This window comes from Hermetia illucens, chromosome 2, assembly GCF_905115235.1.
Source record: "Hermetia illucens chromosome 2, iHerIll2.2.curated.20191125, whole genome shotgun sequence".
NCBI lineage: Eukaryota > Metazoa > Arthropoda > Insecta > Diptera > Stratiomyidae > Hermetia > Hermetia illucens.
Genome location: NC_051850.1, coordinates 124,227,028 through 124,250,994, shown reverse-complemented (window position 1 = coordinate 124,250,994; position 23,967 = coordinate 124,227,028). Strand labels below are relative to the sequence as shown.

Sequence of the window (23,967 nt, the reverse complement as noted above, 5' to 3'; positions counted from 1 at the left end):
ATACTCGAATTGTTTATTATTATCAACAAGAAATTTTATTTCACCGACAAGGTTTAACCAATGGTATCATCGTACATATGACTTTTTGAAGTATTACATACGCATAAAAATATTGAATTTAGAAATAATATAATCGTTCATAACCCTTATTATATCTAATAATCATAATAATAAAAAACAAACGCAATTATGACTATTATATATGTAAATTTCATATAACTAGTTTTTTATCTGTTATTATTCCTTTCAAATATTTCAAAGGAAATTTTCAATAAATTTTTTCCTGAATAATAGAAAAAAAATGAAAATCAAAAATTTATTAGTTGAAGAAAAAATGTTACTACACTTTCGTGTTCGAATAAAAAACAAAACCAAAATAATGTGAAAAAAAAATCATTTTCATTGCATAGCTCTTGACCTGCTGTTAACTTATAGTCATAAGTTTCAATTTCTTTTATTGTATCCATATCGACCATTTTTTTCTTTTCCCTGGTTTAAATATTTTGCGTTTTGTTATTTCGAAAGCGCATTCAATATAGCTCTCTGTTTAGCACTTGATATAATCTATTGAATTCCGAAAGCATAGCATTGTATCTTTATTATTGTATAAATGTTATAATATTCCTCCATTAAATATAATATTATCCAGTAGTTTATAAATTGTAATTGCTATAACCGTGAATATCAATCGAATATCGCGCGCATTATGTGAATTTCTTACGAACATAGGATCCATAAAAAAACCGATCGTATTAATAATTTTTCATATAAATATTCATACTAAATTTAAGGATTATTTAGCAAGATTTAAAATTATTCGAAAAGAAATTTGATTAAACGATAGCAGTCAATTTGGATAAGGAAGGCAAGTTTATATAGGAAACGATTTCCGCTTAATAAGGAATTATTCGAAAGGGAACAACAGTTTTGTTTTATAATTGCAATCGAATCTAGCTATTACGATATTAAATTGCATTAAATTCTTCTTGTGATCATTCCTGCTTGTAGATAAGATTTATGGAAAGGTATAAACATTGAATAGGAAATCAGTGCAAATATTTCTCCGTCCTCGTTTCGAATGCATATTTTTAAATAAGAACTTATTTTACATTTGTTCCAATTTGGTTTACATAATTTCGAAAATGGTTTCATTTAATTTGACCACACGCTATCCTACATATTTCCATTCACAAAATTTTCTCGCCAATCTACATTCGCTACACATTTTTCCCTTCATTGTAGAAGTTAGAATTTTATTTTGTATGCAGTGTTAGCTTAAAACATATTTTCATTATTTTAATTTGTAGCATTATCTCAGTTCAAAAAAATATTTCTTTCCAATTTTCAAGCCAACATAAACCTAACAAAATCTTATTTGATGGATGTGAAAAAGGAAAACAAAATTATGAAAATTCGAAAAGTTTTCATATTAAATCAGTCTTACCAGTAATAAAAGAAAGGAAGCAAGGATTAGAGTGATGTAACAGCGCTTACCAATTACGTAAATGTGGATATGCTAAATGAGAAATGGTGTGGATGAGAAGAACAGTAACACTATGATTCTGAACTGAAACGTTGAGTTAGCTGAAATGAAATTAGCATCCAATCCTTCTTCAAGTAATCACTCCGCTTTGCATTTTCTTTCCATTTTTGACTATATAATTGATGAACGATTTTATTTTTGGTACGAGTAGTTGCATTTCTGAACAGTTTTATTTTGAAAATTTCAATGTAAAGGGGCGACTGGAATCACATGCTCACAGTTTCATGAATAATTTTGAAACAAGTTCCTTTTGACATGAAATGGCAAACTTAGGGAGGAGGGTAAACAGTTATAAATTGGGGATCCCATTATGGTGGAGTCCTAATGTTTCGTGTTCTACTTATTCGTACAAATTTCACGGTCCCCAGAGAAAATCCCGATAAGTGAGCTCAGCAAACGTGTGTATGACGCTACTTCTAAACACATTTTTCTAAATACACTCTTCCCGAAAATACAGTTTCTAGACCGGTTGACATGACTGCGAAGTATCAATACGACCAATTTGTCTCAAATTTTGAGGGATTGTTGTACACATGTATAATTATAGCTCGTATTAGAATTATGATTTTCGTTAATATTTAACGGCATAACTCAAAATGACGCAATTTTATCTTTTTCCATTCAAAATTCTTGAAGCTGGGTGGCTGTAGCAGGTAACCTTATACTTCAATTTCCATTTTGATTGTTTTTCGAGGATGCAAAAAATAAATTTGTTTTTGTATAATTCAATATGTATACTTTTTTGTGTTACAAGGATATAACGCATAAATAAATCATTCTAAAAATTCTCAAAAATAGACACCACGGTACCACACGACCCCCTTAAACAGAAATAATAAACGTAAACGCCATGGCCACTGTATATAAGCAAATTGACGTATCCAAGCATTTCAACGACCCTCATTTCACAATCATATCGAAATAACTTTCCAGATATGAGACAGCAATGTTAATCGCTTCAAGACTGGTGATCACCCACAACTTGAAGAGAAATTCCTTCGCGCAAATAAGGATTTCGAATGTTATAATTCATAATTCATGCAAGTGATGGATGGTTTGATACATACAGAGAAATATCCAACATTAAATTTAAAAAGCTTAGTGGGGAAAATGTAAGGTCACGTGTTTCAAATAACGTTTGTTCTGAGTATAAGGATGCATTCGGAAAAGTAATTTAATCTTATGCGCCTAAAAACCACATTGAATGCCAACGAAACGGGCCTCTTTCATGAATGTCTCCTCGATCGTTCCATGTGCTTCAGCCAATATGGATGGACCGGAAAATTTAAATCCGCTCATGAATGGTAAGTCGAAGAAACCAAATAAAACAAAAAAGCATGAATGAAAGGATGGTAGGGATTAACTTGTAAACTGCATTATGTACATTCTTTACATGGATTGGTGTGTCGGTGTCTGTGGTACCAATAACTGCATTAACAAATTGTCATTTAAGAAGCATCTTAAGATTGGTCTGATTAAATTGTGCGAACTCATTTGCAAGGACAAAATGTTCCTTCGCTGGATTGGCCAGGTAATAGTCCTTATATAAACCCAATCGAAAACGTTTAGGAGCTGATGTTTAAAGTTGTCATCACAACTGAAGCTCAATTTTTGGTCACAAAGTCCGAGAAATGTAGCGTGTCATGATAAAAGCAAATTGTGTATCGCGTCACGAAAGAACTTAAAGGTAATCGTAAGTCTTTTGATGGCCCCCGTGAAGAATGCGTAGCTCAAAAGTTGGGAGGGGCACTTTACCACGATTCTCGATTCTGTTTAGTTCCACCTTTCATGAATGAAATGAGAAGTGGCCATAATATACGCATGTGGAGATAGGGAGTTAAAGCGAAATCATCGACATCAATAGGATATTGATTCAATAAACATCACTTAAATTACACCGAATACTCAACGTCCAGATGCAAGCTTTTGAAATTTCTCATACCCTTTAGTTTTCTTCTTGATATCGCTAAGTTAAATATAAATGCTCATCAAACTTTGAATGGCTCTATCGCCTCACAATCGATAACCTACATGACATATGCGAAAACTGTTAAGATCGAAGAGTACGCCACTTTTCTAAATAATTACGAAATAACTAAAGTAGGTCATAAGCAAAATCCAAAACAAATTGCTTCGTATTTCACAACTTTATAGAAGAAAATTTACGATCAACGGATTTATTGGAAGCAACCTTCCTCTAAACTGTATGCTTCCATTGTTGTGCTGTTTTTACACGAAATAGAACTAACCAAATTGTTTTTGCTTCTTTCCTTAGGTTTGCGGAGGCAGTACCTTACGCAGTACCGTCTTCACTCTTTTATATCTTTTCTATAAAATGTGCTCGAATATAGAGACGGAAGTATTAATAAGTGCAGTCCAAGAAGAGAACTCTCATGTGTTCAGCTAAAAATTATACGATAAAGTTGGAACTGGAAAATTGAGAAGTGGCTAGAGAATATGGAACAAAAATTGTGAGTACATTTTATCAGCGTCTGGTGTGATAAGCTCTCTCTCGGCCCTGCTCGGCCTTTGTTATCATTCTAAATAAATTTATACTATTTCATGTATTCTAGTCCTTCGTTAATCTGAATTGATGTCGAGGGCTTTACCCGCTAGCGCTCTATAATTTGAAACCTTCTCTCCCGAACAATCTTTAATTTGAAATTTTACTAGTTTCTTTATTCTGACCAGTGTTGATCTTCCTTTATATTCAATCTACAACAATTCAGCCTTTACTAATCTATTTATTCATGCCGTGGTATTCAGTCAACCATGCAAACTAACTAGTGTCCGGATAGCTGAGTGGTTAGAGCACAAGGCTGTCGTACTGAAGGTCGGGGGTCAAGCGCAATGCTGACCACATTGCTTCCTACAGTCTACTGTAGTGTACCGTTACGGTCTTGAATGAAGTGCTCTAACACACTTCAAGGCCCTGATCCAATATGGATTGTTGTGCCAACGATTATTATTATTATATGCAAACTAATTATTGAAGTTGTGGTGAATAAAATTTCCGAAAAAGAGAGAGAAAATAATAGTTTCCTTTCCCGTCAGAATTAGTCTTCCGTCTTGAAGAGCGCTTGATCAAATGACCACTATGTGCAGTATGTGGTTTCATGTTGACAGAAAGCGTGAAGTATTTCGCTCAGTGACAAATTTGAAAATTTTTTCGCAGTCTCTAATTTTTTTAAAAAAGTAACGCCATCACATTTGATAATCTGCGAAGAGACTTAGCATGAATGCTTTGTTATGAATGGATTGATGAGCTAAAACATTTAAATGGAAGGGACACATACATTATATTGCCTTTAATATAGAAGAGCTAAAGAAGTTTGAGTCAGGGCTTAGGGAAAGCAACCATTTACTCCTGCGTACCAGAATGTCTTGTTTTGCTGAAAAAGTAAAAAGCACATCCAATTACAAAAGGACAGATAGAATTTGTTGATTTAAATCTTTTAATCAACATCGCATGTTTGACGAAAAGAGGACTGATTGAAGTAATAAAAACTTGTTGTTATTTATTCTTGCAAATACCGATATTTCGGGAACTTGATGAAGGGAACAAGTGGTTCCCAAAATATCGGTATTTGCAAGAATAAATACCCACACCAACGAAAAAGAAACAACAAGTTTTTATTACTTCAATTAATTAATCGTTGGAAACACTTCACGCTGAAAAGAGGACATTTATCTTAAAAAAATATATAGGCAAGCTTCGATTTGGGACACTTTCAATTAAAATGTCTAAAGAACTGAGGAGCAAAATCCACTCAGAAAGTTTGTTGAATGTTGGAAGCACAAAAGTGTTGTGATTTTGTTGTAGAGATACTATAAATAGTGGCGAACAGAAGAAAAAAAGTTGAACATCATTGTGATTGTAACAAGTAGTATCGAATGAGAAGTTAAGCAGTATTAAAATACCGTTTTTCACTGCGAAAATTGGAGCAAATGTGATAGAAAAATCTGCTCTACAAATTACTTGCAAAGGAAGACGAGAATAGTCATATTGCGAAACGTCAATTAATTGTTACCTTGTTTTGTTCACTTCTAAGTATATAATAAGCGACGACTAATTGTATGTATTGTACCCAAGCAAAAAGGGACATGCCATAAGCTATACCTTTATAGGAGAATTCCACCTCGTGAGAGGTCGTAATATTAATGCATGCAAAAACGAACGGATTCGATATGGGAAAATAAAAAACAATATTTTGTATTTTCCCTCCTCTTCATTTCGGTCAGATGAAATAAAGACTCATTTGCAAATTCATTTTCCGCGAAAATGTCAAAAATGAAAAATTCTCCCACACCAACTTTACTAAAAAATTTGTTTCTCTTCTTTTTCACCTCAATTCAATGTACAGATTAGAAAGTTCCGGCGAGTTACCACGGGTCAATTGTAAGCACATCCCAAGTCATCATAATTCAAATGCACCGAATGACACGCTTTGCATCCCTTATTTCTTATTTGATAAAATCGGATCTGAACGGCACAAGAAAACAGCAAAAAATAATTGGACAAATAATGTACACTGCAGCTCTCATCTCATCAGTAAATCGCCATCGTCTAATTATAAATTAAATCCAATGCAATATTTAATCAGAGAGATTACTTTACTTCGTCTTATATCTTCCATTTAACATAGTATGTATAAAAGCGAAGGTATGTGTATATCCTAAGGCTTTCCACTATATATTAGTGGTTTAGGTAGTGATAATACTCTTTCTTTCAGCTTTTTTTCAAAATGTATGCCTGCGGCTTATGTGAAATGTATGATGTTCGTGTTATTCAAATATGTAATAAGATAAACGATTATGATAAGCATAAAAAAATAAATCTAGATTACGACAAAATGAAAACAAACAGAAAACAGAAGGCATATGAAGAGTGTAAATAAAACAATAAAAATCGTATCAATCAATATAATGGATAATAATAGATTATTTCCCTGCGTTTAGATTTTATATATTTTCTTCCATATTATTACTATTATACTTCGAGGAGAGAAGATATCGTCGCTGCGACATTAATAATTATTATAATTCTTGAATATATTTATATATTAGCAATAAATAGCAATCTATAGTGAATAAATATGAATTATTCCTTATAGACTGAAGTATCCATTGGACTTGCCGGCTGGGCGAATGCATTCGGCGGATTATTTGTCGGTGTCGAAACTAAATTACTATTGACGATATTGCTACTGGAACTACTGGACGAATTGTTTAAGCTAGAGTTCAACGGATTTGATGATGATATTATGCTTGAATTACTTGTAGCACCACTAAGACTAATTCGTTCAACACCGGCCCCACCACTACCGCTACCACTACTTACAGTTTGAATTCCAGCACCGATAAATTGATTCGAAAGTACATTTGGAGCTGATGTATTCAGTCCGAGTGGCGTTGGAATTGCCGGTTTTATGAAACGTTCACTTGTGCGTCGTCCCTGTTTGAAAATTAGAAGTTATATTTTAAGCTTGTTCTACAAATTGTACCGAAACGGTAAATCAAACTCCGTCAAGCATGAAATAGGAGCAGCAAATGTTCTTAACCACACTCACCAATATTTGCCCGCATGCATAACACCGATTAGACTGCGCATTAACGGCCGCTCCAGGACTCAATGGGCGACTATTCGATGGACTATGAGGTATTGGGCTGCTAATTGTGCGTTGCCTATGTCCGATACCGCTTAGTAGATTCTCATTATAGAATCGCTCCTCTTCCATTTCCAAAGATGATTCAGATTCAGATAAATGTCGGCACAATGCTTCGCGACGTTCCACCTCCAACTGCAATTTCCTTTGCAATCGTAAATTTTCCTCGCGGATACATTTCTCCTCCTGCGCGAATTGTTGCATTTTCTCGTTTGTCTCTTTCTGGGCGGCGGCCAAATTAGTTCGAAGACGTAAAACTTCAGAACGTAAAGTTTGAATATGAGCACTTAAATTACTGGCAGTATCACCATTCGCATTGTTAATGTCTTTCGGAGTTGTTGGATCAGATATTGGCTGATCAAGTTTAATTTGAAGAGATCGTTTCTCAGCTTCAAGCTTATCCATTCGTTTCCAGAGTTTATTGACAAGAGCTTCTTGCTCCTGTTCAAGAGTGTTTTCTAGTTCAACCATTTCGCGGCGTAATTGCTCGAGATTAGATTGCTTTGCAAGCGTTTCGGCTTCTAATTTTTCAATTTTACGCATCAATTTATTAACTAAACATTCTTGCTCCTGTTCAAGCGTTTGTTCAAGTTTACATTTTTCTTGGCGGAGCTGGTATGTTTAAATATTGATTATAGATTATACTTTTTCCGATGAAAGTTAAGATGTATTTACCTGGTCCAATTTACGGGACAAATCGTTTGTCAGGCATTCCTCCTCCCGCTCATAGTGGTGGGCAAGTGTCTCTTTCTCTTTCTTCAAGGCTTGAATCTTTTTCAACAATGTATTAGAAATATATTCCTCTTCTTGCTCTGCTTTCGCTTGCTGCAATAAATAGATAAATAATTTTAACAATAATGAAATAATCAGTTGGTTCATGAATGGATTAGCAATGAATTCTACCTATTCAAAGAAACCCCTATTTGACAATTGATGGCGGAGTTCGTTGAGCATCAGCCTATTGACCTCGAGCCCCGCACGTACATGGAAGATTGAGTCTACGAACTCCAATAGAGAAGCAGTTTCTTCTGCACAGTTGATATTCTACTGTCTTTGTTATGTGCTATCTAGAGTGTGCGTTAGGGTTTTCTCATGCAAACTTGAAAACACTGGATTTTGGTTTTGATTACTTTTTTGCTGTTTGAAAAGTTGCAATTGCTTTACATGAAACGGCGTTGATTTGGTGATGCCCGGGCACTTACTAAAAGAGTGCGCCAACTGCGATCGGCGGGAAACGACAATTTTTAGATACCCAGTACAAAAGGCACGATAGATTCGGCTATAGTAGACAATGACCGGTATTGGTATATTTGCAAAATATTTTTGTTGAAAGCATTATTATTAAGTTGTCTCTGGCTTAAGAGTAGTCTCCCTCAAACAACGATCAAACGAATGTCTGTCATGCCTCAGATATTAGACAGATAAATATCTGTGACGTATCATTCCCAGCGGGCCTTAAAAAGCTGTCGTGGTATATCGCTGTCAATCGCTGCACTTCTTCTTAGTTGCACTTAAGCGCACTATTTAGCAAGAACAGATTTCAACTGGCCCGTTCCCTTTTCCCTATAAAAACTCCTATTTTTTTATTCACTTTTACATTTCCATGCATTGGCAATCGAGATGGGAAAAAAGAGGTCCATTTATGCAGGGGGTAACCGAGCGCTCCTTGTTGCATGTGGTTTTTTGAAGAGTCTTAGTCCTCAATAGAAGCTGCTAGTATCTTGTTAAGATTTTAGCAATTACGTTTCTGTGAGGCTTGATTTAGAACTTCCTTCACCAGGCTAATGGAAGGCTTTCCTGGTTGTTTTTTTTTATTCCATCTTTCTCCACTAGTACTTATTTCCAGAGAGCAATGAAATCTAATGAATGCTCAAAAACATTTGAAAATACGCTGCTGGCATAAGGAAATCCAGACGTCCGTTCATAGCTTCCATTTTGCTTCCCTCACCCAGCGAATGAAATGTTTTAAGCGCATTCCTGATCTTAGGCCGCATAGCGGTGTAGATAATGTTGGAGCCAACTATTGGCTTGTTGTTGGTGCGCAATAACGACGTCAGTTATTTCCTATCATTGGCAGCCTTTTCTCCTTATTGCGTCGATAATATCGATGTTGTGTTCGTTCATTCTAGCTGTATCTTTTACATAAGACATATACATTACACATATTATATTTGCATCTGGGGTTAAGGGGATGTTTAACATTGAATGGAAAGAAAGAAAGAGCTGCTGGGAATATAACTCTTTGTGTGGATGTAGGTTTCTTGAAAATATTGAGTTCGAGGTTTTCCCCGTTTCCAATGTGTTTAATGTACAGGAGTAGTATTTCTCCCATTAATTCAGTCTCCATGGTGAATGTTGCTTTTATAGAGCAGATTGATTTTCTCGGGCACCCCCATCAGCTACGATTCGTATCACATCATCAATCTACCTTACCTAAAAGCGGGCATTATCCGACACTTCAGTTCCTTCAGAACTATCATAATCATGCCGCTTATTAGAAGGGGGAGAGGGTTACCCAATGCCGTGTCTTATGTAGTTTTGTAGTATTCGTCTCGAATTTTCACCCATGCATAGTGACGCTAACTTTGCGTACTGGCGAAGTACGGTATTTGTTAAAACATGTCTCGAGATTATGTAAGGGGCCTTTTTAACGGGTACACTCGGCAAAAGTACTTCCGGTTCAATTTTTTGATGGCGCGGTCTTATTTGGTTTGTTGTTTATCTGTCCTTTTACAGTATTGCTGTATTATCTTTTTAACGGTTGACCTAGCCTTCTATCGATCATCCTTATCTAACTAACTTATGGCTCCCTCGAATTCCATTATGGTCAATATTCATCTTCGCGCTCGGTATCGTGTAACTCAATCCTTTATATAATAATTCGGCATCTGTAAACACTTCTGGCGAATCATTTATTACGAAGTACATTTTCGATTGGCGTTTTTTGTGTGCTGTGGTAACTTCTCTGAGGGACTTTAGCTTCTGTGAGAGTATCTCCTTCCTCAGATCTTGTTCACATTCACAAGCTCGTAAAAGTCTAGAGAGTGCGATATCTATTGGGATGTGCTACGATGACATCTCATTCGCTAATTTCAAGTGGAAGTGAAACATAAGATAGCGAATTGTTTTTTATATTAGATTGGGGAAAAAGTAATGTCGTATTTTGTCAATAGATGGCGACACTTAAACATATCTTGTGTTGTACTTATCGCATCGGGGATTTGAAGACGATAATCTGGGCTACGGTGTCTCTTTGATAGTTTTATGATCGTACATTTTAGTCTCAAGTAATAGCGCGTCAAATATGGAGTGCACCAAGGAAGAAATTCGTCATATTTTACATTTTTACTACCTGAGAGGTAAAAATGCAACGAAGGCGGCCAAAAAAATTTGTGAAGTTTATGAGTCCGATACTGTAACGATTCGCACAGCACAGCGTTGGTTCGATCGATTTCGTTCTGGTGTAGCGGATGTCGAAGATACACCCCGTACTGGTAGGCTAATCATAGACCGGCATGTGAGCATTCGCTCGATTGGCCAGGAACTGGATAAGGACCATAAAACCGTTTGGAACCACTTGCAGAAGATTGGATTCTAAAAATAGCTGGTTGTTTGTGTGCCACACGAGTTGACGGAAAAAAATCTCTTGGATGGAATCAACGCCTGAGATGTACTGTTGAAGCGGAACGAATTCGACCCATTTTTGAAGCGGATAGTGGCTGGTGATGAAAAGTGGATCACGTACGAAAATCTCAAGCGAAAAAGATCGTGGCCGAAGCGCGCCGAGCCGGCCCAAACCATCGCCAAGCCCGGATTGAGAGCCAGGAAGGTTTTGCTGTGTGTTTGGTGGGATTGGAAGGGAGTCATCCACTATGAGCTGCTCAAATATGGCCAGACCCTCAATTCGGTCCTCTAGTGTGAGCAACTCGTTTCAAGCAGGCGATTGACCAGAAGCGGCCAGGATTGGTCAATAGGAATAGTATTCTGTTCCACCAGGACAAAGGTCGGCCTCACACATGTTTGGTGACCCGCCAGAAGCTACGGGAGCTCGGATGGGATGTCCTATCGCACCCACGGTATAGTCCGGACCTGGCACCAAGTGATTACCATCTCTTCCGGTCCATGCAAAACGCTCTTGGTGCTACTAAGTTCGCCTCAAAAGAGGCTTGCGAAAACTGGCTGCCTGAATTTTTTACAAATCAGGAGGGGGGATAATTGAGTTGCCTTCTAAATGGCAACAAGTTTGCGAACAAAACGGCGCATATTTGACTTAAATCGGATAATTCTAAGTATTTTAAATAAAGCGTTAAAATTCGATCATAAATACGACATTACTTTTCCCCCAACCCAATATTTAAGCAATGTGTTGAATGCAGAATCTGACCTCAACATCATTTTCGTAGGTTTTACAAAGAAAAATTCCTTTGTTTTCTACAGTTAGTTAATTAGATTAAAAATTAATTTTACTGTAGATTTTTTATTATTTAGAATTTGTTGTTGTTTGTTCATCAGTGCTAATTCTATAATGGTTTATTTCACTTAACTCGCTACCCTTTCATATGTTTTCTTAGCACACGGTGTTCCACATAATGATCCATAGAATCTTAAACACTCCCTTCAACAGATCCAGACGTAATATAGAACTGGCCACTGTTAAAGTTACAGCTAGAAAGAACGGATAAAACCCCACCAACAGGTCAAACAAAACGATTGATGAAAACGAGATTCGAGAAACATATCAAAGAATCGGAGCCAGCGCAAAAAATCCGAAAAGGCATGCCTTCTCAATTGTGAAAGACACAGTAGAAAACGACCATAACATTTCTTGGAACTAGGTGTAAGCAAATTTCTTCGGTAGTTTCAAACGGTTAAACATTGAGATCATTGAGATAATTCCGGTTTTGCGCCGAGGTCCACCAATTCGATATCCCTGAGCAAAGTATATTGAGGTAAAAAAAAAAGAGGCGAACCACTTTCGAGAAAGAAAATACATCCAACAGCGATCAATGCCGGAGAAAGCCACCGGACCTGATGACATCGCATTTTATCTCTGGAAAGTGAGAAGCTGGGACCCAACACTGTGGTTCAGTGAATTCTTTAATCGGGTTATTCAGGAAGGTAGAACACCATTTGAATGGCAAGGACATATCACAGTTCCAATATGGAAAAAGAAAGGTAGTTCAGCAGAATCTTCCCATCAAGTTCGAAGTGTGGCGGCTGTATCAAAACCGCTTCGTGCCTTTGTTGTTCATCAAGGAAACGCCCTCTCACCACTTCTCTTTGTTCTTGTTATGGAGACTTTCACTCACACAACCAACATCCAGCACCGTATACACTGCTTTTTGTAGATGTTTTCCTAGCCGAGCAACTTCTCCAAAAATGGAATGATCTTAAAATAGTTATCGTTCCGATGCTTGTAGTTCTTCTAAATAAAAATAAAACTAGGTAGCTTTCTCCTACTACAATATATTTTAATAGTTAGTAAATACATATTTCGAGAGCTACTTACTCTCTTCCTCAGTACCTAAACTACCTTAGCTTAAGTACTGAGGAAGAGAGTAAGTAGCTCTCGAAATAAATATTTATTAACTATTAAAATATATTGTAGTAGGAGAAAGCTACTTAGTTTTATTTTTATATGGAATGATCGCCTCATGCAGCACGGTCTCAGATTGAATCTGAATAAAACTGAATTTTTGACGACCGATCCCAATAAAACAGGCGCTGTCTTAGTGTGCCTAGAGCTGAGCAATTTAAATATCTCTGGTCAATGCTATCAGCCAATGGAGAATGTTATTAATTTGCTTCACGAATTAGCGCAACCTGGATGAAGTGGCGTTCCATAACTGGTGTTCTTTGCGATCGACCTATCAACGTACGTCTCAAATCTAAAATTTCCCGCAATGTCGTCCGCCCTGTCACCCTATATGGTTCTGAGTGTTGGCCGACTTTTTTTCCCTTCACTCCTGCAAACCTTTACAGAGGGCATGCAGAATGTTACTGGCAATGATAATTTTTTTGGATTATTGTCAGACAACTTATGTATGTCACTCTAGAGGAAATTGGAGGCCGTATTGTGTCAAAGATATTACCTTCTCTTGCGATTTTCAAAAATAGAGGTGTCTGTATAAAGAATCATTAAGTTTTTCCTCCTTGCACAAGAATCATTAAGCTTTTCCTCCTTGCACAGAGTATTGGAGGTTTAAGCAATCTGCCTACCGACGTATCCGCCGTTCTACCCACCTTTTACCTTTACTGCCCCAAATTTAGTTTAGTTATGTGTATTGCTATTTAATGACTTGATGATTTCGTGAATTTTTGCCTGGTGCCTCACCGAAGTGATAGCATTAACGAAAATGTAATGAACTGTAATGTTTAAAACAACATATTCCGTACTTTATATAAAAATATTTATGGGTTAAAATCCATAACGAAATTACTAAGCACATCATTATATGTTTACACTACGATTCCAAATAAGTGCGGAATTTAGTGATTGTAAAAAAATATTTGTATATTAAAAAAATGAGACTATTTACAGCATTTGCGTAGATCGCACGAATCGCGATACTTATCTTGTTTGTAAACAAAACTCTTGTAAAGGAAATTTAATGAGCTTCAATGGTGCTTTCCTTCCATGTAGTGCCGAATTATCAGTTAAGAAAAAAGAATTATTAAGTAATAATTTAAATGGGTCCCACTGTAGAATCACATATTGTTCTGGATGTGATACAATCTCCACTAGACGTTGGGAAAATTTCCACGGGCAGAGTTTGAATTTCTTAAATATCAACAGATTTTAGATTATTCATATTTCGTAATCGTAAACGCATCTATGAGCGAATATGCGTGCTAGTTTTGTAATTGTTTCTTCTACCATCATCTAGGCTGATGAACTCTAGACAAATTCGAGACATATATTCACAGCACATCTACAATTACTAATTCTTCGAATATAATTCATATTTTTTCTTAAATATGCACTCCGAATATAAACACATGAAAACAAACGAGAAGTAGAAGTGATGAAAGCAAGGTTGTATGATTGACCTCCACCGCATTTGCAAACAGGCGTGGGCGAAATAATGATAAGTCTTCGATACGGAAAATTCGAGAAACATTCCATGCTTTTTTAATGCTACATCAAACTATTTTGCTCTCGAACTAAACACCGGGGAATCGTGGACAAAAACCACTATTATGTTTGTGGCCTTTTCCTTTCATTGATCAATTTGAATGTGCATAGTTCAAGGACATTAGCAAACAAGTTAAAAGCCTCAGAAGGAGAGGGATCTAACCCAATTCACACTGCGCTGAATAAAGAACTGATGACATTGCCCAACGAAAATAGTTTTGTTCGAAATAAAAATAGGCAACGTTTTTTTGTTTGCAGTGTGGACAATAAGAAATTCTATTTAGATTGGTATGCATGCTATGATCGGTAATGCATGGATTCTGGTAGAAATATATGGATGCGTTGAAGAGAACAATCCTCTTTTTAAGTATATTTATATATAGTATAGATCATCAATTTTGTAAAAATGTTTCAACTTAAACTGTTTTCTACTCATGACGATAACGAATGATTCGGCAAAAGGAAGACGAAAAAATCCATCCGTGACAAATTGTTTATAAAAATTTACAGTTTTAAGATACTTAGTCGATGTAAGATAGAATAATCCAACTATCATATAATATAAACAACTACATCGGCTCGTAAAATTTGTGAATGAAGCGATTTTCGTATTGTTCAAGATTTTGGCATTAGAAGTTCGACCATCATATCTTTAGAATGCAATGCAATAAACAATCAATCATCGACCTACGTGTGCCACTACGATAGCACTGGAAAATGGTTATTCATTTCTAGTTTCCTAAATTTTTGCATTGAAACAAAACAACGCTTTCACAAGAATTCTCACAAAAAGATATCCTGACTCCAGATAACGGATTCGTTGTTATCCATCGCAGCAATTATTGTTGATGGAAGACTTGCTAGAAAATACCTTCGGCGATTATTACATTCCGGACGTTGGAAATAGAGAATACTCGTTCTAAAATGGAACCACATCAGGAAGAATCATCCATGCCTTGTCCATCCATTCCAAAAGCGGAAAAAGGAATAAACCTTCTGACATCGTAAACCGTAACCAATAAAGCTCCACAAGATACGAAACGCATAACGGCCATCTCCCAATCAAATACCTTCTTGGGTTTTCAGAACAACGGTTCACCCGTTCGCAAATTCTAGAACTCCGCATGTTATAAGATTGTTCTTGAAACTGAAAGATCTATTACCCGCAAATAACGAATATACTACATACCTTGCAAAGAAGGATCGAATGGGCAATATGAAGCCGAGTATATTGGAACGATCATACATTACAGAATAAGATTGCTGATCACAAATCCGATATCAAAACCAAAAACGAGAATAAAACTGTGTTGGTTTATCATTGTTTAGATAATACTACACAGCGACTCGAGGACATAAGAATATTGGACAAAGAATATGTGATTGTTATAAATCCCTATGTGGGGCCCAGCGTCAATTATGCCTACGTACGATCGTTACCGATTCCTATGCTTCAATTTTCCCCAAAACTTTTTGAAAAGCTCGCACTCTTATTGTATTTTGGCATCTAACTATTCGCGTCCCACATCGACCATCATGTGATAGTGGATTCCTTTGCATGGCATAATCCACAATGGAATTGTCATCCTACCTTAATGGTTGATCTATCCACTGTCAGTTACGCCTTCTAATCAATCCGTTTACTGGCATCTGTCCCATATGCATCTTAGGCCAAAATATCTGGATGAGACGACGCATCATAAGTTGACGAAAGCCTGGAGCTTTCGAGAAACAATGGTGGTCATTTTCCCAGTGATACTTCCCTATATCAGCACAGAGAGAAGCTGGAGCGGAACAGAATCATCTTTCTTCTCATCTGTTCACGCTGTCGGAAGGCTTATCGAAATCGGTAAAAAACAGGTGGAACAGGGTTCTAAACTTTGCATACTGCTCCAACGTAATGCGAAATTTCAATGTGGGCGATACAGGTGGATCCGAAAGAGCGAAAATCAGCGTGCTCTCAGTCGATCAACCTTTGAAGATGTTCCTTGATGCATTACAGGATAATTGTAGTTATCTTTATGAGCAGAAAGCATGTAAATAACCATTCATCGCTGCACTCAAGACAAATCCCCCTTTCCTTTTTGGAGCTTTACGATCGTCAGCTTCTGCTACTGCGGAAGAACTTCGTTTCTCAGGATTCATGATTGATTGAAAATAGTTACTCTCAAGAAACAGCACGGAATAGTTCCGCAGATTTTTACTCCGCGAGCAGTATCTGCCCCGGTCACCGTAAGACCTGTTTTCTAATCTATAAGAGGTGGAACTTCACCAAATGTTATACGATTCAGAATGGTGGTGAAATGGTTTTTCCATTTCTTCAACTGATTGGTGATGTCTTTTTGGGACATGACCTATAGCTTTACCCGTGACAGAGATGAAGACACTTTTGATGGCAGCCCAATCCTCAACAGTAGAGGAAGCTTCCCGCATTGAACTGGCGGTCGACGTTCTGAGGCCGAGTCATTGCCCTTTGGTTACAAGTATTCAAAAGACAATTCCTAAATCTACTGCTGATGTGGATATTCCTTATCCCAAGCCAACGGATTTTATGACAGGGTATGTGCTCGCACAGTGCAGTGCTTAAAACGAGGAGGAGAAAGCTGCAGAAATACACAAGTTTTTCATCGTTCTTCTGATCACCAAGACCGAACCTCGTTGATGCATAGTATTCTACAGTTGTGATGTTCCTCAACTTGGAACAGAATCTCACTATTTCACTTGGATTAGCTCCAGAATGTCCAGGCTCGGAATTTTTACTCAAGTTGAAGAAAGCGAACATCCTGGGAGCCCTTACTATCGTTGTCGAGTGTGCATACATACCAGAAACCAGTCATAAACCGTTTTCTATAGCCAAAGGTACCGACCATAAAATCAGTTTCTATCCAACAAACTGTTGCTGTTTCGATAGCTTGAAAGTTCTAAAATCGTTTTGAAACAAGCAAGGGATACTTTGAGTGTATTCTTAAACTCTAGCATCAATAATTAGATCGATTAATATCATACCGAGTAGAAACCATCAGGCGAAAAAAATTTACACCATATTCATTCAAATTAACGAGCTCGGGTAACTGATTTTGTGACGATTATTGGTCGTAAAAATGACATGAGTCATTACTGGGGCCTCATGTCACATGGCTGGATGAATAATCAATTTATGAAAGTTTCGATTTTGAGGGGCCATCCAGATCACCCGATTTAACGTCACTAGACTTTTATTTGTGCGGAAATTTGAATTCCAAGGTATAGTCAACAAGTCAAGGAATCTAACGTGCCACTTGAAATCGTCACCATATCCGCCCAGACATTGAACGACGCGATGAAAAATACCGAAAAAAAAAGTACATCTTGCTGCTAGCGACAAAGGTGGCCATTTGCACAATATCGGTTAGAAAAAGTAGTTCGAATGAATCTCCTTGAATCAACATAAATGACTATTTAAATCTACAACAAAAAATGTGTTTTTCAGTAAGAGACCTATTTGCTTTAAATAGCCAGTGCATCTGCAAGTTCTCCTTCTGTACCAGCGCGATGACCCGTCAGATTGAAAACCTTGGTGTTTATCATCGATCCGATCTTATTTGCCTCTTTCCAAATCCAATCATTCGGCCAAGCAGGCCATGTCATCAGGGTAATGGAGAAGTTTGAGGAAAGATGTTGTAGTCCATTGAACTCCTTGGCATCCTACAGACAAGATAGCATGAAGAACATCAACGGTAACAAGAAGAAATAATATCGGGGACAATATGCGACAACGGCGCAACAACCAGAATTCGGTCTAGGCCTACCCAAGTTAGGAACTCCATACAACACGGTTTTGCGCCGAGGCCGTCAATTCGATATCCCCGAGCGCTGTCTAGTTTTTTGGCCAACACCATAGCTCTAGCTGAGACAGGGTCTACCACGATTTCTTCTTCTTTTTGTATCATATGATAGGCTGGATCATTCTCACCCCTACACATTAACTGACCCGCTCACAACAATCTGTTGTGCCGGATTTGATCTACAACCAATAGGCCAATAGGCTCTGTTGGCTGCCAACAACCGTGCGCGGATCTCATCATCGTAGCTGTTATCAGTTGTGATTTTCGACCCTAGAGGAGGACCCTAGGTAAAATTATCAACGGTCTAAAAGTTATAGTCTCCCATCTTAATTCTTCCCGTTTGACCAGTGCGGTTTGATGTTGTTGATTGGTTGCCTTGCCTTCATTGATGTGCAGCCCAAGATCTCGCGCCGATAACCACCTGCTCGATCTGGAGGAAGGCAGTTCGTACGTCTCGGATCGTTCTTCCCATGATGTCGATATCGTCAGCATAGGCCAGTAGTTGGGTGGACTTAAAGAGGATCATAACCCCTGCATTTACCTCAGCATCACGGATCACTTTCTCGAGGGCCAGGTTAAAGAGGACGCATGATAGGGCATTCCCTTGTCGTAGGCCGTTGTTGATGTCAAATGGTCGCACATTGATCAGGGTGAGCCTAGTCGGTCTTATCAAGTTCGTCGGGAAACCGAATTCTCTCATGGCCGTTTACAGTTTTACCCTGGCTATGCTATCAAAGGCGGCTTTAAAGTCGATGAGTAGATGGTGCAACTGGTGTCCATATTCCAACAGTCTTTCCATCGCTTGCCGCAGAGAGAAAATCTGATCTGATTTGCCTGGAGTGAAGCCTCTTTGGTATAGGCCAATTATGTTCTGGGCGTATGGGGCTATCCGGCCTAGCAAGATAGCGGAGAATATCTTATAGATGGTACTCAGCAACGTGATACCTCTATAATTGCTGCTGGCTGATATCTCCCTTTTTATGTATGAGACAGATAATGCCTCGTTGCCAATCGTCAGGCATTGATTCGTTGCCCCATACCTTGAGCACAAATTGATGAACCACTTGGTATAACTGGTCGCCTACATATTCAACTAATTCGACTGAATTCCATCAGCTCCTGGCGACGCGTTCTTTGAGAATGCAACATTACTTGGTATGTAGCATTCTTCCGTTCCGTAGCTAGCTTACATTCATCGTCAAACCAGCCGTTCCGAATCCTTTTGCGGCTGGGGCCAAGTATGTTTGTGGCCGCATCAACAACAATGTTCTTCAAGTGGTTGTGAAGATCATTTGTTGATGCTTCATTTCCAGGATCTCTTTTGACTGCGGTTGTTGCGGCATCTATTTCCCCCTTATAGCTGTCGCGGAAGGCTGTGTTGTGGATGACTTCAGTATTCACTCTCACCTGATTATCAGAGGGGATTGTAGGTGGTGTCGTAATTCGAACCCGGAGCACCATGCCAACGATATAGTGGTCCGAGTCTGTATTGGCCCCCTATATGTTCTGACATTCATCAAGGCTGAGAGGCGGCGTCGTTCAATCAACACGTGGTTAGTTTGGTTCAAAGTGGTCCCGTCTGGAGAGGCCCACGTATGTTTGTGACCTGCTTTCCGCGCAAACCAGGTACTTCCAACAACCACTTCTTGCGATACTGCTAACTGAATATTCCGCAGTCCGTTATCATTGGTATCCCTATGTAAGCTATGGGAGCCGACGTATCGCCTGAATACGGGCTCCTTCCCTACTTGACTGTTGAAATCTCCAAGTATGGTTTTGATATCATACTTGGGACAGGCTTCGAGGCTTCCTTCTACTGCCTGGTAGAAGGTATCCTTCTGCGACTCTGCAGTCGCCTCTGTAGGGGCGTGAACGTTTATGAGGCTTATATTTCTGAAATTGCCTCGCAAACATAGCATAGCCTTTCGTTTATATTTTCAAAGCTGATAACAGCAGGTTTCATTTTCTGACTGACTAAGAAACCTATTCCGAGCACATGGTTTACTGGATGGCAGCAATAATAAATGGTGTAGCGGCTCTTCTCCAGGAAACCGGTCCCTGTCCATCGCATCACTTGCAACGCTGTTCCAGCCTTATATTGGGACAAGGTATCGGCTAGCTGCTCAGCAGCATTCGGTGTGTACAGGGAGCGCACGTTCCATGAGAAAATGTTTCGTCCTTGTAAGATCCATCCTGCCCGAGGCTCCTGTCGCGGCTTCGTAAGATACGTTTTCCGTGTAGGATTGTCAGCTCTACCCAACCCCTGACCTGGAGGACCAGTTGGTACATTTTGTCCCGTTTTTAGGCGCGAGAGACTCACCTTCATTTTTCTCCCTCTGCAGTTTTTCATAAAGAAAGAAACTCCCAGCGATCACCACGTGGAGATAGGGGTTGGTAGTAGAGCTGTTGGTGTTGGTTCAACAGGCGTTTCCCAGGTTTCATACTCCATCGTGGGTACCAATCCACTTATCGCCCTGGGACCTATACTACCCTTTGATTGCGTGATATTCCTCTTTTTATATATGGGACAGATAATGCCGTGACATTTTGCTCCAGTATATGTATTTTGTTATATTAATTACAGTAGAGCTATTAGTTTCTCCGGGATGCACCTCCTGCGTAAAGTACGCCAGACACACTTCCTATTAACATTATCGAAGGCTTTCTCGAAATCGATGAAGAGCAAGCGAAGCGAAAATTTAAACCCTCCGCACTGTTCCGAAATGATCCGCAATGTTTTAGTGTGGTCAATGCAGAAGGACCCGAAACGAAATTCGAAAATTTCCATTCGAGAGTGGAAGATGTAACAGATCGGCAATAAGTGCAGGTGTAGCGATAAATAACTCTGTTGGGGGATCGTTGAGCGCAACAACTTTACTCCGTTTGAGTGCTTTGGTGGCCGAAATGATTTTCCTTGTGTATAGAAGAACAGTCCGTACCCGCACGTTACAGTGACTCACCATTTCATCCTCCCGAGGTGAAACTTCATCGTTAAGAACCATGGTGAAGTGTTCGTTTGACCTCTTCAGTTGCTCGTCGTTAACGTCTTTCACAGGACCATCAAAAATCTGCGATCATATGTAAGCTCTTTCGTCATGCATCTCCGGGATTTTCCGTTTCCCTGACCAGGGTAATAGTAAATTCCCTCTTGTCATGGCACACACTACGTTTAACCTATCGGTATCTCGCACGGTATAGGAGGTTCGAGCCATCGCTCTCGATCAATAGGGATTTCCGATTTCCACATGTCAGCGGCCCTCTTATTACCCTCATCCAGGAGACAACTCAACTACTGTCGATCGCAAGTGCTCGATCTGATTGTTCGTGTGGTGTCGATCATTTGGAACCCAACTGACTTTATGGCAGGCTTTGTGATTGAACAATGTGTCACCAATGTCGAGACGGTCGATAAGACCGTGCGTACTTAACCTGGAATCTTGCATTCAGAACCTAACTTACAAAAATAAAAGGGCGCACCTTGTGGCAGCCGTCAGTATCAATCCGACACCAGGTTCGCGTCTGTTCCCACTTAGTTTTTCAGAATACAAAAGCACATTCCTGCAAGACGGAGACGCTTAGGTCCAATATGTCAAACTTATCATGCTGGAATTCTCCCTCAAGTTGAGGAAAGCGAGCATTCTGGAGTCCTAATTGTCGGGGATCATGCGCACATTCTAGAAACCAATTATAGTCCGAAAAATCAGATTCAGCTTAGTCCCTTTTTCCAAAAATGAAATAGAATAAAACACTAACAGATCTCGTAAATCCTCTTTAATTCCCACCATCTACGAAAAGGTAAAAGAAAGCCGCCAAAAGACAAGTGAAATTCCATGATGGCTTAGCAAATTCAGTGGTCAGCAGATGAAAATTGTTGAAAGATCGTTACTCGTCAGGTGTATATCCAACATAGGCCCGTAAAGGAGTTCCTAAAAAGTATTCCGACCCTTGAGTAGCCAGCGTGAATCCATGACTTCTACATCCGCGATATCGCCTGAGGTAATTAGTCACGTTTTTTTGTCAAAGGTATCATGGATAGTATAAAAGCGTCCCGAGATAAGTTGCATCATAGGCTACATTGCATGAGAGTGAAGTATCCATGCAGTTTTCGGCCTTCTATTATTGGAGGATTGCTATGATTCGAAACTGTGTGGTTGCTAAAAATATCTGATTCTGCCAAATGACTAGACTAACAGAAATTTCCTCCTACAATTGAGGCAATTTGATTATGCGAAAATTTCACATTCAGAAGTTTTTTCACGCTTTTTGCATACTTGTTGATATTCCAGTACAATAAATCCTGTTTACTCAGACAATCGTTTCAGGCAGATAAACAAAATCACTCATAAGAGTTATTGTGACTCCCAGATTTTTTCATTTGTTTTCTCCGAACTAGACACGATTTGGCTGCACGCACATTATATACTGCGTCATTTAGTAAGGTAGATAAGTATAATGCACCCCTCACTATATCAAGTCAGTGGGAATAATAGAAACATTGAGACTTACAATGATAACAGATGCCTGCCTTAAACTCTTGTTCTCCTCCTGTAGCACTTTCACTCGAATTTTGTACGTCTCCAACTCTACTTTTAGCACCCTAAACACGGGGAGAAACCAATTAAATGGATTAGTCTCAATTGTTAAGTAAATATCACGTAATATAAGATAAATGCAAAAAAAGAATATACAAGTGCGTTATCTGGGTAGCGACCTACTTAGGATATATTTACCCCGCAACGCAAAATTCTGGAAATTTGCACGGAACGAAATAAAAATAACAAAATCTTTTCAAAGCTAATGAGGACCCACCTGTTCTGTTGAGTCAAACTCTCATTACGTTTTTGCAATTGCTCTCGAGACACCGGGCTCGGTGGCAGCATGCTTCCTCCGTCTAGAGAACTTTCCGATTCACAGGGACTCTCCATTCTACCAAATTTTTATCTAGAAATGAAAAAGGAAGGGACATGCATCAGCAGCTGCAAAGAACGCACGGAACCGGAAAACTCATATGTTGCCGGCGTCGTCGGCACGTTGCAAAAGTGCAAAGAGAAAGCGAAAATGTAGAAATTTCTCGGTTTGTCGGCTCGGCTACCTTTTCCGATCGAATTGCGGCAAGGACACGCACTACACTTCCTCCGAATTTTCACGCCCGACACGATATTCTAATACCGCATTCGATTGCACTCTGCAGTGCCTACACACAAAAACAGTTTGCAAATCTTGGCACCGAGCTTCTCCACATGACGACGTCAAAGATGCGAACGACGAATTCTCTTGTTGGCAAAAAGTTCATGCCGCAAAACAACTTTTCGGTCGACTCACCTGCAGCAAGCAAGACGCGGTTGCGGTTCCTCCAATCGCGAATCACTTCCAGTAGGATCCGACACTTTTTTCGCGTAGAATTGGTGCTATTTAGTCGAAGAGACACAACGAATTTCAGAACAAAAGTATGTCGCCATATGCACTTTTAGCGTTTTTTTACTCCACTTCACTCACTGCTGCTCCTAGCTGCAAGTCAGCCGTCGGTCAGCGGGCGCCCGTGAAACACACACAGTTCGGACAACTTGATGGCATGAAAAACGCAGGGAAACGGATTGTCAAATTTACAATGGGTACGTTCAATATAAGTAGAAGCCAAAATGTTGATTTAAAGGATTCTACTTGGAGTATGGCATTTGTTAATAGTATATATATTCAACTTTATTTTCTTAGGACTTTTATAATTATCACTTTTTACAGGATTCAATTCTTTTGAAATTTTTTTTTACTATTAACTTTTAATTTCAGAATCGTTAATGG

The 23,967-nt window shown here is 38.7% G+C and overlaps 1 protein-coding gene across 2 annotated transcripts; it reads right to left on the bottom strand.

Moving 5' to 3' along the window:
* Window positions 1–1,120: 1,120 nt before the first annotated feature.
* On the bottom strand, window positions 1,121–23,721 carry LOC119647483 (coiled-coil domain-containing protein 6). 2 transcript variants are annotated; one of them, XM_038048438.1, is made up of 6 exons: window positions 23,491–23,721; window positions 22,978–23,109; window positions 22,675–22,765; window positions 7,885–8,034; window positions 7,114–7,821; window positions 1,121–6,998 (listed from the first exon to the last, which is right to left on the bottom strand). In XM_038048438.1, exons 2-6 carry the CDS (start codon window positions 23,091–23,093, stop codon window positions 6,645–6,647), a joined length of 1,419 nt encoding a protein of 472 aa, XP_037904366.1. In that variant the 5' UTR covers window positions 23,094–23,109; window positions 23,491–23,721; the 3' UTR covers window positions 1,121–6,644. The 2 variants fall into 2 exon arrangements, with proteins under 2 accessions (XP_037904366.1, XP_037904367.1); XM_038048439.1 differs by lacking the exon at window positions 23,491–23,721 and adding an exon at window positions 23,261–23,419.
* Window positions 23,722–23,967: the final 246 nt, after the last annotated feature.

What these genes read in the sequence shown, in the direction of transcription:
- LOC119647483 (XM_038048438.1), bottom strand. Translation starts at nt 23,093, where the DNA reads ATGGAGAGTCCCTGTGAATCGGAAAGTTCTCTAGACGGAGGAAGCATG. An exon ending in AGTTTGACTCAACAGAACAG is followed by an intron (nt 22,766 to 22,977) that starts GTGGGTCCTCAT and finishes CCCCGTGTTTAG; the next exon opens with GGTGCTAAAAGTAGAGTTGG. An exon ending in ATGCATGCGGGCAAATATTG is followed by an intron (nt 6,999 to 7,113) that starts GTGAGTGTGGTT and finishes ATTTTCAAACAG; the next exon opens with GGACGACGCACAAGTGAACG.